Consider the following 12,394-nt stretch of genomic DNA (forward strand, 5'->3'; position numbering starts at 1 on the left):
AGCACATTATATTCTGTGGAGATTAATGACATTAGACGTTAGAGGTGTATTTCCTGTGTTTTTTCTTCTCAAACATAAATACACCTTGTACAGAAGAGTCTGCTGCTGCTTCTTTCATTTTTCCTCTCACTCAGCACTAAGAGGAGACTTTGAGATTTTGATGTGGGGGGGGGGGGGGGGAACAAAGAAACGCCCGTGTTTGCTCTCTTCTCGGTCCCATTGCAGTTCCTGCTGTCTTGTCTTTTTCAGAACAAAGAACAAGCTGTGGTACTTTGAGTTCGGCACTTCGGAGACCTTCTCGGCCACGTGTAAGAAGCTCCACGACTTTCTGGAGGTGGAGGTAAATCAAACCGTTTGTGTGTTTTTTATGTTTGTGGACACGGGAACAGAACAAAGAACAAGTCCCTGCTTGTGTTTGTATCGTTTTATTATTATTATTATTATTATTATTATCATCACGGGAATCCAACGCAGAGAAGCATTCTTTGTTTTATAACGAGGATTCGAGTGAATGTGAAAAGCCCCGAGAGGAATAATGGTGCTTCTGGAAATTATTCTGGTCAACCATTGTTCCATAAATAGCCCAAAATTTATACTAGTTTCCAATTCACCCAGACAAAGTGTTGATGGGTGAAGGCTATCTGTGCTTCTCCCCACCCGCTTCTCACTGAACCTCAGTTCAACACACAGGTAATTAGCCCTACATGACCCCGCTGCGTGTGATATTGAGTGATAATGAAGATGGTGTCTATACAATTCATCTTCCCCCTTCTCAGAGCCGTCCACACACTGTACAGCTCTTTATTAATTAGTGTTGGAGCCGGAGCCGAGGTGAGGACAGATCCAGGCGGGTTTAAAAGCCACTAGTTTAAATATTATCCTTGTATCATAAGGCTGGGTGGTTCTGCTGGACTCTCTTCAGCTGAGACAACATGAACGGGTGTTAAATTACCTGATGAAACCTGCACAGAGGAAGTCTTCACACTTTTAAACACGACCCAGGATGAGCTGAAACACAAATGTCCAAATCAGTCGGAACAAACCTTCAGCAGACTCCAAACCACCGGCATACACAAGAGTATTTTCAGAAGCTGAGAACAACAAGCGGATCTGTGGGTGTGTGCTGCAGGTGTGAAAGGGCAACGTGCACACCTGAGTCGTGTGTGACAACAGCTACAGAGACAGACTCAGGTTCAGATCTAGATCCAGGCTTCATTAAATGACCTGAATTGTTGTATTCTGCATCTTCTCCACCAAACTTCTATCTTTGAACTTTGTTTCTTCTCTCACAGTGTGACGGTGTAACTCTGGACCTCACCAGCATCTCCCTGGAAGGCATCGCCATTCTCAACATTCCCAGCATGCACGGCGGGTCCAACCTGTGGGGCGAGAGCAAGAAGAGACGGGGACACCGAAGGGGCGCGAAGAAGGGCCAGGACAAGAGGACGCCGCTGGTCGACCCCAAAGAGCTCATGTTTGCAGTTCAAGGTAATCAAGAATCACAGGCTGTACAGAGAGGACCCCCCCCCCCCCCCCCCATGTTAATATGAAGTATTTAGAGCTGTTAAAAGCCTCTTTTCCAAAAGTCTAAAATCCTGACCCACTGTGAAATAGCAGCACTTTCCAGGCTCTGGATGTGTTTGATGGTGGTTTGTGCAGTTGGACTGGATTAATAAATTGGATTAAGCAGGTCTGACAGTGGGCGTCCCTCTCTCTCTCTCTCTAAAGCCCTGTGTGTGTCCTTGCTCCTATGAGACACATCATCACAGACTGAACTTTGGGGCGAAACTTTTTTCTCGAGCACATGAATATTTCACCGACGACAAGGTGACTCATCGCGAAGCAGCTTTTTGTTTGCAAAGAAGAGACACGTCAGTGTTTGGAGCCGTCACCTGTGTGTTAGTGGTGTGTGTGTGTGTGGGGGGGGGGGGCGGCAGTGGACGGGCTAAGCTAATAGGAGAGGACTTCAGGGGGGGTGTCGGGCAAACCCCTGAATCCATTTAGGTCAAAAGGAAGAGCGTCACTGGGAATACATGAATGAACGGAGCAGGGTGAGTCCACTGGTGAAATGGTGGGAGCCTCGTGAAGGGGGGATCAGGAAAACTGTGGATTTACACCCAGGAGATAAAATCCTGATCATTGTGATGATCTCCTGACTTTTCATCTTCCTCCACCATCAACTCAATATGTTCCTTTAACCAGTGGAAAAATCTCACGTGCCTGAAAAGATGGAACGTTAGAGACTTTGTTGATTTTTCCTCTGACTCCAGCTGCAGGTCAAAATCTTTGATTCTTCCCTTTGTTTGGTTTACGACCAAATGATTAAAACACCCGTCAGCCTCAGCTGCTCTGTGTTTAGTGCTAATTAGCACATGTCAGCATGTCCATATGTCGAACTCGGGTTAAGCATATGGGCCTCAATATGTTGAGTCGGTCCAAATGTCAAAGATCACTCGATTTCAGCATATAAGACACACAATATTCACACAATATACACGACACGGGATGACAACTATAAATCTGACGTTTAAAATCTAAATCAGGAGAAACGAGTGTAAAATAAATGTGTTTTAATATATTTCTCTCTTCTCCCAAATGGACTGCTTCTATTGTTTTTTAGATTTCTCTGTGTTTTATCTTTTATTTTTCCACGGTTCCGTCTGTTTGGAGGTTTCCTGCTGCGATGCTGTGTTTGTGCTCGGGGCTGAAGTGGATGTTACGATCAGTGTCGGGATTCAAACATGACGAGTCAGTGATGCTCGGACGTGCCGGTCGATCCCCGGTGAGACTTCACTGGTCAGAACATGACTGGTTGGAAAAAAACACGTCTCTGGGAAGCTGCCCACGAGGGTTTTTCCTTTTTCTGCTTCCTGATATTATTCAGTTTGTTGCATTAACTCTTTAAAAACTGAGGAATCCAAAAACAAAACATGTCCTGACAAACACCTCTGCACATTTAGATGCTTATAACTTCTCTAATGGGATAATGTGTCCGTCAGCCAGGTGCATTGTGGGACAGATGAGGACGCACTGCGGGACACTGATCAATTCAAAGCTCCATTAATGCCTGAACAAAAATCAATCAGTTTGGTGTTGACGGTTTAAAAAAAAAAAAATAGGCGACAGTCCGAACCTGGGAAGGCACTTAGTGTTAGTGGGAAGTGTCTTTGTGTGCCACTGTGTCTCCTTGTGGGTACGTACCCATCTGTGTGCGTTTATTGACGTGTGACTGAGTGCATGTGTGTGTGTCTGTGCATGTGTGTGTGTCTGTGTGTGTGTGTGTGGACGTTCTTTGTTGAAGGTGCCCCCAAGGTGAGCGGCCCAACTTGTCAGAGCAAAAGAACGTCGTATTTAGAGGTAAACACGGGAGTGCATTAGTCCAGAGGGGGAACCGTGCAGCACGTTGCATGGATCAAACTGCTGGCAGGAATTGTGTGTGTCTGTGTGTGGAGTGTGTGCGTGTCTGTGTGTGGAGGTGAGTGGGTGGCTGGGACATGAAGGAAGAAAAAAAAAAAGAAAAAGCCCTGACCTTTCGGGAGCTGTTAAATCGTCCCGCTGGTGACGCCAGGAGACAAGCCCCTCAGGTGGAAGGGACTGGCTGAGGAGTGAATTATTTAGAATGGGACTGAGGTTTCAGGGTGGGGGGGTGGGGTGGGGGGGTGATACGTGGGTGGAGGGGGTTGATTCTCGGGACTGATGCCCCCTGACAAGCCCCTCGTGAAGCTGCCATTGGACGATCAGGCCTCCACACACACACACACACACACATACACACACACACACACCTGCCTTCATCTTCCGGCAATCCCTCTTTAGTTTAACTTTCAGCTGATCTGCTCCCTCTCGCTCTCTCTCTCTCTCTCTCTCTCTCTCTCTCTCTCTCTCTCTCTCTCTCTCTCCTTTTACTCCTCCGCTCTCGTCCCGCCCTGTGACGGGAGAGCCACAGGGCCTCGTGGGTTAGAGTCCCATATGGACGACACGTCACGGCGTCTTGTGTGTGTGTGTGTGTGTGTGTGTGTGTTTATGGCTGTCATCGCTCGGGCGAGGCAGATGAGTGTGATTGTTAAGCGTCGGGTGTTTTGTGTGTTTGGCCGCCAGCTGCTTATCTTGTGTGTTAATAATTCAACCTCCTCCTGGTGTAAACAGTCAGGTGACTCGGGTTCTATCCCAGTTTATGTTGGGACGGTAAACACTGGGATTCTATATTTGGATGAGTCTGTTTTTTTTGTTTTTTTTTATTGTTCCTGGTGTTTCATTTGATCCACTTATATGAGAAATAATAGCTGGTGATAAAAGATAAAAATAGAAAATTAATGAAATCTGAATTGTTTTGAAATCATCTGTCTGCACTTTAGGAAATTCTAGATCATTTTAACATTATTTGTATTTAATTGATCACCATTGACCCTGGCTTTCAACAAAGATATTTTTATAAACAGAAAACTTTATTTCAAAATAAAGCTCTGTAATTCAGCTTCTAAAGATCAAATGTTGTGCTTTTACTTAGAAGACGATTTGCTAAAGAGGAAGTGATTCTCTGAATGTTGTTGTGTCTCCCTTTTAATGTCTCAGTCAGTCCAATGTTGTGAAATAACAATAATCTGATCATGAGATGCTGCAGGTTGCTGGTCTCTACTCTAGTTTATCCGAGGACGTAGTAAAACGAGTGCTGCTCGTCTGTTTATTACACGTGAACCTTTATTGTGTGTCTAAATTGCACTTAATCCATTAATGCTGTTCCCTGAGCCGTTAACAACACACACACAGAGTGTGAAGCTGATAAGAGGAACGCTCCGGCCGATAGGACAGATTTCATGGAACCAGTAGATGTTATCTGAGACAGTGAGATTGTTCAAATAGTCAAATATTGTGAGTGAAGATTCATCTGAAAGTTAATAATTAAACCCAGAACCTGCAGGACAGAAACATTTAGCTGTGTTTAGATTTATCTCACAGGCTGTAGAACCTCGTGGCTCCTCCAGCATGAAGCTCTCTGCTGGTTCCCACACTGAGCACTGGGAATATTGTGTCTTTGTATCCCCGGGGCAACGAGGCAGCCCTAACGCAGTAGTGACGCCGTCCATCATCTGTGTCAGTGTGGGTCTGTGTGAGCTGTTTGCGTTAACGTGAGAAGTCCTGAAAGGGGAGGGGGGGGGGGGGGAGCAGCTTTAAAGCCCAGTGTCAAGAGGTCTGCTGTGTGTGTGTACACACGCCGCTCCACTCCGACCCTGGAAAGCAGCGCACTCACAGTCCAGCTCTCAGATCGGGACAGACGCGTGTCCATCACCATGGAGACAGATGGACACCACAGCTTGGCAGCGACAACAACACATCACGACAACAAATCACGACAACAGCAACACGACAACATGAGCTACGACACGCGGTCAGGAGACCTGACAGCGGCTGAGCAGCACCGGGGACAGAGAGCTAACTCGCCCGCACGCAACCCGCCGCCTGGAACTGGGTCTGAGTTTCAATTAGAGCGAGTCCCCCCCCCCCCCCCCCGACAGCGAGGCAGCAGCTTCTTAATCTGTGGAGGGACGAGTCGATGGAGAGTCGGAGGCAGATGGGCCCTGCGTGACACGGGGCTTCCAGCAGGGGCGAAATCAATGCTCATAACTGCAAAACAAGAGAAATTAATAATTATATGATCAGAAGATTGCTCTGCGTTTGCCGGTTGCAATCTAATTAATAACTGTTCTGTTTTGTAGCTTGTTTTTTTCTTGATGCCATTTCTCCCGTTTATTAACCAGCGAATGTTAAATGTCTCTGAAGTCGTCTTTTATCCTCCTTCACTTTCTTCTTTCCTTCCCCGTCCTTTCTTTTTAACATACATGAACATACATGTTGCTTTAATTTGATATTTAATCATCAGCTCTGCTCCCAGTAAACCACATCACAATATATCTCACTGATGTTTAAACAAATTCAACTGTCCTGTAATCGTTTTCTGTCCCTGCAATTTCAATTCATAAACTGTGAGTGAAAGACTGTTACGCTGTAGAAATTCTGTTTACTTTGAACATATCGTTTTCTTTTAATATTTCCTTGTGTTGATATTATATCTCTGGGTTCATTATCTCCTTTGCAGCCGTAACACAGCAGATTTCATCTTTTCTTTCTGAATCATCACAACATCTGTGTAAAACCCTGCTTTGAAGTTATTAATGTCTTTAACGTGCATACATTTCAGACGCATACATTGTGTGTGTGTGCGTGTGTGTGTGTGTGTTTTTCAGACCTGTCTGACCAGTTGCTGGAGGTGGTGGGTCTGGAAGGAGCCATGGAGATGGGTCAGATCTACACGGGCCTGAAGAGCGCAGGCCGGCGTCTGGCCCAGTGCTCCTCCGTGACCATCAGGTCGGTGCAGGAGTGTGTGTGCATCACTTCCTGTCCAACATATGTGAGGTTCTTACACAGATTGTGGTTTAATACGTTTCCACTGACATGATGTTTCCTCTCGTCACTTGCAGAACCAGTAAATCTCTCCCGATGCAGATTGATGGGGAGCCCTGGATGCAGACTCCCTGCACAGTAAGCTGTCAAATCTACTTCCAGACACGTGCACAGGGGTGGAAACATAACCTCCTCGCTGGTGGAGAAGGAGTTCATTTTGGTCTGGAAGGAATGATTTCAAAATAAGACAGTTCTGTTCTTTCTACCTGTTCCTCCACAGATAATCCACAAACACTTAATGAAGCATGCGTCACTTCTTCTAATTTGCTTAACGTCAACGTCTCACTCGTGAACCTCCACAAGTGTTTTCTCTCTCTCCAAGTTTTTCCAAATGAAACTCACTCGGTTTGTGTTGATTGCCGTCGTGTGTAGCTTTAATTACAACACGGCTGCAGATGAAGTGCTGCACACATTTACATACGGAAGCTAAAGAAACCGAGTGCATGACAAAACAAGGAGCCGCCCGAGTGCTCTTGTATCTGCACCGAGCAAAGTTAGGATCTGACAACACGTCTCTGAGCGGCAGTGATTTCCACAGTGAGATGTTCATACTGTACGACCCAGCTGAATCAGTTGACCTGGTAAATGCTCATAAAAAAACACTAGAGATTAAATGGGATGTCATCCTACTAATTATTAACAACAACTATGCAAATGCGTCTTGGTTCCTCGACATGCATATTTAACACCATCAACTCATTTGCATTTTTTGAAGTCACATATGACACGTAACTGTCTCTTTGATAAACAGATCTGAAACAGAACCGGGAACAGCTGGAAGGTTAAAGTCTTGTTGGTAATTACCTCACGTGTTTGTTGGTGAGGATCATTTTGAAGGTCTCACACAAGAACAATAACAGAAGACACAACTACACAAGCCGCATGGGAAAAACAACAACCACAACCACAACATGGTGCAGTCAAGTCATGGATGTAGGAGTCCATGAGCTTCTGTTTGTGAAAACCAGTCATCGCTTGAATTTAATGCTCGTCTATTTGTGGCATTGCGGCACTGGAGTGCTATTACCTTTTAGGGGGTCCTGTACCATAACACTTCAAATAGACAAGCATCAGATTTTAAGCGACACGACCTGCGATCATCACGATGGTTCTACAGTTGAGCCCGAGGCCTCAGCAGGTCTGCAGCCGGTCTTCACTTCCTGTAGCTCAACCACCGGCATCAACACAGTCCAAACACACATGTTTACAAGTCCTGCAGTAGTGAATACAATTTAACAAAAAGTGTGACAGAGCCTCAGCTGAGAGGAGATGAGAGCTCCACTCCTCGGTCTGATGGAGTGAAGCAGTCGGTCGGTGGTGGCTCAGATTCAGGAAATTCTTCTGTTTCCTAAAAATAAAGAAGTAAAGACTTGTCCGTGAACCAGGCGATGCTTTTAGAATCATAGTTAACAGGAGCATCAACTGGTTTGTGGACATTCCTGGTTTCTTCATGTACTTTCTGCGGGTGTGACTCTGCCTTATTCTTCACCGTGTGTCCGTCAGCACCAAACTAAACTCTCCATTCTGATCCCTCCTCACACCAGATTGAGATCGTCCACAAGAACCAGGCCCCCATGCTGATCGGGGCGCCACAGGGCCGGAGCTTCTTCTCCTCCGTCATCAGGAGGACGCACGCCGAGAGCAAAGACTGACCGGCCGCGGTCCGAGACCTTTGAGTCGTCCCGAGCTCCACGCGGAGCAGCGGTCACCAAGTGGACCTCCACTCGGCCCGTTGGTGAAACGGGTCGTCGATGCCTGTTTGATTTCCCAGCGTACAGTAGCAGACTGTCGGTTCAGTGTGTGTTGCCTGCAGCATGGAGACCTCGGTGAGACGTCCTGGTTCCATCCGGGGGACGAGGTGTCTTTAGGACGCTTCGATCTACCGTGTGTTGTGTAGTTTAGCTCCGAAAATACCGAGGCTATTTCTGTGGGTCCACTTCTACCAGTTTTTTCTAAAAAGCCTGTTTTTTTATCTGTTTTTCTGTTGTGATCTGTGCCAAGTGGGATCAGTCCACAGCTGAATGTGTTTTTTGTTTCATGATGAAATCTTATTTATTCATATTTGGCTGCTATTGATGTTTTTTAAACTGTTTTTTTTCCCGTGGGTGGATTAGCATTCCCCCCGCTGCATGATGGACAGTGAGCGAGTCGTCCTGCCCTTGTTGGATCTGACATATCTGGAGTGTTTAGTGAGAAGTGAAGTTTTTCTTTTGCTCGGCATTTCTTCGGCGTTTCAGAATTTCTCTTATTTTATTTTTGATGCTTTGTTTCTTTTTACCGGCGCCTGCCAGTCGTCTCTGTCACGTGTGGATCTGCCGTGTTGCTGCTCCGTGAGTGGGACGATTAGGAAATTATTATTGATCGCTCATAAAAAATGCATGACACTCTTTGTTGTGGTTTTTTTTTTTTTAAACGTGGCACCGGGTGATTTCCGGACAGTTTTACCGATCGTGGTCACACTTTCTCCTGCATGAGGGACCGAGATCTGTTTTGACACTTGTGGAAATTGATCGTTTTTTAATCATATCATACTTTATCCAAGAGAAGGCTGCAGTGTTCTGAGATTGTTTGTGTTTTCTGAGCCGATATTCAGGTACTTTTAAAATAGAAAAACACATAAAAAAAAGAAAAGAGTCCAGTGTTTTACTCAGTTGGTTCTTTGACTGTATAGTTGGACGTTGCCAAGAAGCCGTTTGACCTCCTCTGGTCATTGATCTGTTCTGATGTCTGTTGGATGTTTATAGTCGACTGCACACACAAGCCTACATCTACCGATTAAAGTCTCAATGCAAAATCACCACTGACATATTTATAAGATTTAAAACTCGACTGAAAATCTATCCCATCCAGTGATTCGAGTTTTCAAGTGGTATTTTACAGCTGCACACGTGTGCACATACCAGCTGTTAAGTATTTCGTAGTACACTGGATGTTTATCTCACTCAGTCACACACCACTTCAGATTTTTGCTGATTTCTCACACACACACACACACAGACAGACACACACATCTGCATGTTTTAAGACTCGACTGTTTTCAGTTTTTAAAAGTGCCAAACACCTGTGGAGACCGACCGCTCGTCTCGTTTGCTTTGTACAGTGAGGTTGTATTTTTGTACACAGTTTTATTTATTTTTCTGCTTAACGCTTCACTCTGGAACTCACACCATGTTGTTCTGCCTAAAAGAAAAATTATGCCTGCCAGTGTCGACTGAGAAATGTGATCATGGTAATAATAAAAAAAAAGATTTTGTTGTTTGACATTGTGTTCTGGTTTTGTTTGTATATTGATATATTTGAGTATCTTTGAAACGATGCTTTCAAAGATACTAAAAGTTTTTCCAGTTTGCAAAAGAGAATAAAACTGTTTATGACATATTTGTGGCAAAAACATGGTTAAGCTTCAACTTATAAACTTCACAATACATTTTTCAACCAGCCCATATATGTGGTGTAGATATTGGTGCTAAACGCTGTCTCCTAAATATAATGTTTCTAAAGTATCTGGATGTAAAGATGGAGGACACGTCTCCAATTCCTCTCATTAACCAGAAGTGAAGCCAACATTTCCTGGCTACCAAGGCGGCCATCTTGCCGAAGACACCTTTTGGAGCCAGAGTCTGTGTCCGGGGACGGAGCCACGTTATCGAGACTCTAACAAAACAAGCCCTCGACCAATCACGGCTCAGTCTCAGCTGTCAATCATGACATCTTGTCCCGTTTGTATAATACATAAGTAATTAAAACCAAATTTACTGGAAAATGAACATAATATAAAATAAACAATGTCTAACTGTTTAGTTTGTTCCATATACTAACATGGAGGAAATGAGGTGTATGACCTATACTGCAGCCGGCCACCAGGGGGCGATCAAGATGTTTTGGCCTCACTTTTGTGGGGGCACTAGTGTTGTTTATCTTTACATAGATGTGTGTAGAGAACATTAATGTGGTAGAAACATTTACTTTTGCACCTGATTAAACTGGGGAATCTTCAGATCCTTTTCTGGAAAACCAGAGAATGTCCCTCTCCTGGAACCCGGAGGAGACACTTACTGCGTGTCTCGGTGTCCAATGGGTGGACGCCTGCACTTGACCTGCCTTTCTCCGTCCTTGAGGGGGGGGGGGGGCGATTCAGCAGGAGTGACACGGTACTTCACTTCACATCCACCTCACCGGCCTGGTAATGGACCCCTGCCTGGATCCAAGATGGCATCAGTGTGACCACCACTGACTTCCGATCCGTCCGTCTCTCAGTCAGGTGTTTAATGCACTGGTACAAGTTTCTGTTTCTGGGGTTCGGGCTCGATCTTCTGTGTGAGAGCAGGAAACTTTGATTGTTGTGATGTTGAGATATGATTTGAACAAAAACTACCAAACAGAATATCACAAAAAATTGATTATGAAGTTACTTTTAATCAATTTAGAGAATATTTGCTCTAAATCTAATCGTTAGATGTGTTAAAATTCTTGTTAAATGATAAAAATGCTTAAAATTTACAAGACTGATCAGGAGCAGATATTAATTTGGCGTTTAATGATTAATAGAGAATATAATTACACCTCTGAGACTTGACTGTGTGTTCACTCTTTGGAAGATCCCACCTCCCGAGCTGTGAAGTTGTTCTGTCCTCAGTGTGTTTGTGTGCTTCAACATGTCGAGAGAAACCAAATCCCTGCAAACAAACAGTGTTGTGTTTGTGTGTTTGGAGCCTTTGACTCACACCTTGACTCGTCTCTTTCAATATTTACATGATAACGAAAGAGCAAATTGTTGACGGATCATTTTAAAACGAGCGTATTAATCACAAAAGCGTCTGTATCGGCTAAAAAGTGGTTCACAAAAAGTTCACAAATTCTATTTTAGAGCTGATTGTAAAAATTCATTGGTTTTCATGTGTTTATTATTTCAGAGCAGGAATCTGCAGAATTGGATGAATTGGACCCCTCCACCCTCTCAACCTTTCAGCCCTGGGTTCAGACGCAGTGTTCGGGCCCTTTCGGACGCTCTCCTCGGTTTTGACCTCAGTTGACCTGAGCTCTACTTCCAGGTCGGTGTGTTTGCGCAGGACTCAACAAACGTGTCCCTCACCGGAGAGGACAGAGCTTCCAAAACACCGTCTCCATGGACACACGCTCCACCAGGAGAGGAGTGCGAGCGTGTGTGTGCGTGTGTGTGTGTGTGTACATAGAGGCATGTGTGTGTGTGTGAGGGGTGTAGGCTCAGTGCACTTTGCATATGAGTGTGAGTCCAACTTCTAAAAAACTTGATAAAACAAACTGAAGCTCGGTGCAAATTCAAAACCATTTAAAAGAAAGAAACCACATTACGCGCACGTTGCCTCCGAGTCCGACCTTCTCCCGCGCTCGCAGCTCGCCGCCCGCAGCCGTGCGCGATCGACTGCCAGCGAAGTGATCCAGTGAAAGACACCGAGGACCAATAGGAAGCGGAGCGCGGCTTGTTTCCGAGGGGAGGCCCCGGGAGAAGGTGCCAAGCCGCTCGGAGGCGACTCAGTGAGCGGGGGGAGAAGCGCAGGCAGCACCGGGACCGTGGAGATCCTGCAGCCGCCTCACGGTGCCTGTTCGTGCGGGGGAAAGCGGCGCGGGGTCGCCCGGTAAGAGCTCCAGGTTTTCATTCCTTCCATCAACTCTTTCCTCTTTGCGCAAAAAAATAACACGCACACATTTCCGTGCGCTTTTTGTTGCTGTTTTGGCTCGACGCGCTCCAGCTTTACGCACGGATTTTACAGACGGTTCCACGTAACTTTGCAACTGACTGTCGGTTATTCTGCTCTTGGAGGCTTTCTGATCTGTGTTTGAATGATTTCCTCTCATCCACCTCTTCTCTCTCTCTTTCTCCCTCTCTCCCTCTCTCTCTCTCTTACAGAGTGTTACGCCTGAGACGCATCGTCATTTGGAGCCACACTGGATCAAC

General features: G+C 45.5%; 1 protein-coding gene across 3 annotated transcripts in view; it reads left to right on the top strand.

Moving 5' to 3' along the window:
* Nucleotides 1–8,111, top strand: part of dgkb (diacylglycerol kinase, beta) — a 49,093-nt gene extending 40,982 nt beyond the window's left edge. For all 3 annotated transcript variants that reach the window (XM_053432792.1, XM_053432793.1, XM_053432794.1), the window contains 5 exons: nt 250–340; nt 1,293–1,488; nt 6,243–6,363; nt 6,477–6,537; nt 8,004–8,111. In XM_053432792.1, coding sequence (XP_053288767.1) covers nt 250–340; nt 1,293–1,488; nt 6,243–6,363; nt 6,477–6,537; nt 8,004–8,111 — 577 coding nt within the window. The remainder of the gene's footprint in view (nt 1–249; nt 341–1,292; nt 1,489–6,242; nt 6,364–6,476; nt 6,538–8,003) is intronic.
* Nucleotides 8,112–12,394: the final 4,283 nt, after the last annotated feature.

The sequence above is a fragment of the Pleuronectes platessa genome, chromosome 10 (assembly GCF_947347685.1).
Source record: "Pleuronectes platessa chromosome 10, fPlePla1.1, whole genome shotgun sequence".
Lineage (NCBI taxonomy): Eukaryota > Metazoa > Chordata > Actinopteri > Pleuronectiformes > Pleuronectidae > Pleuronectes > Pleuronectes platessa.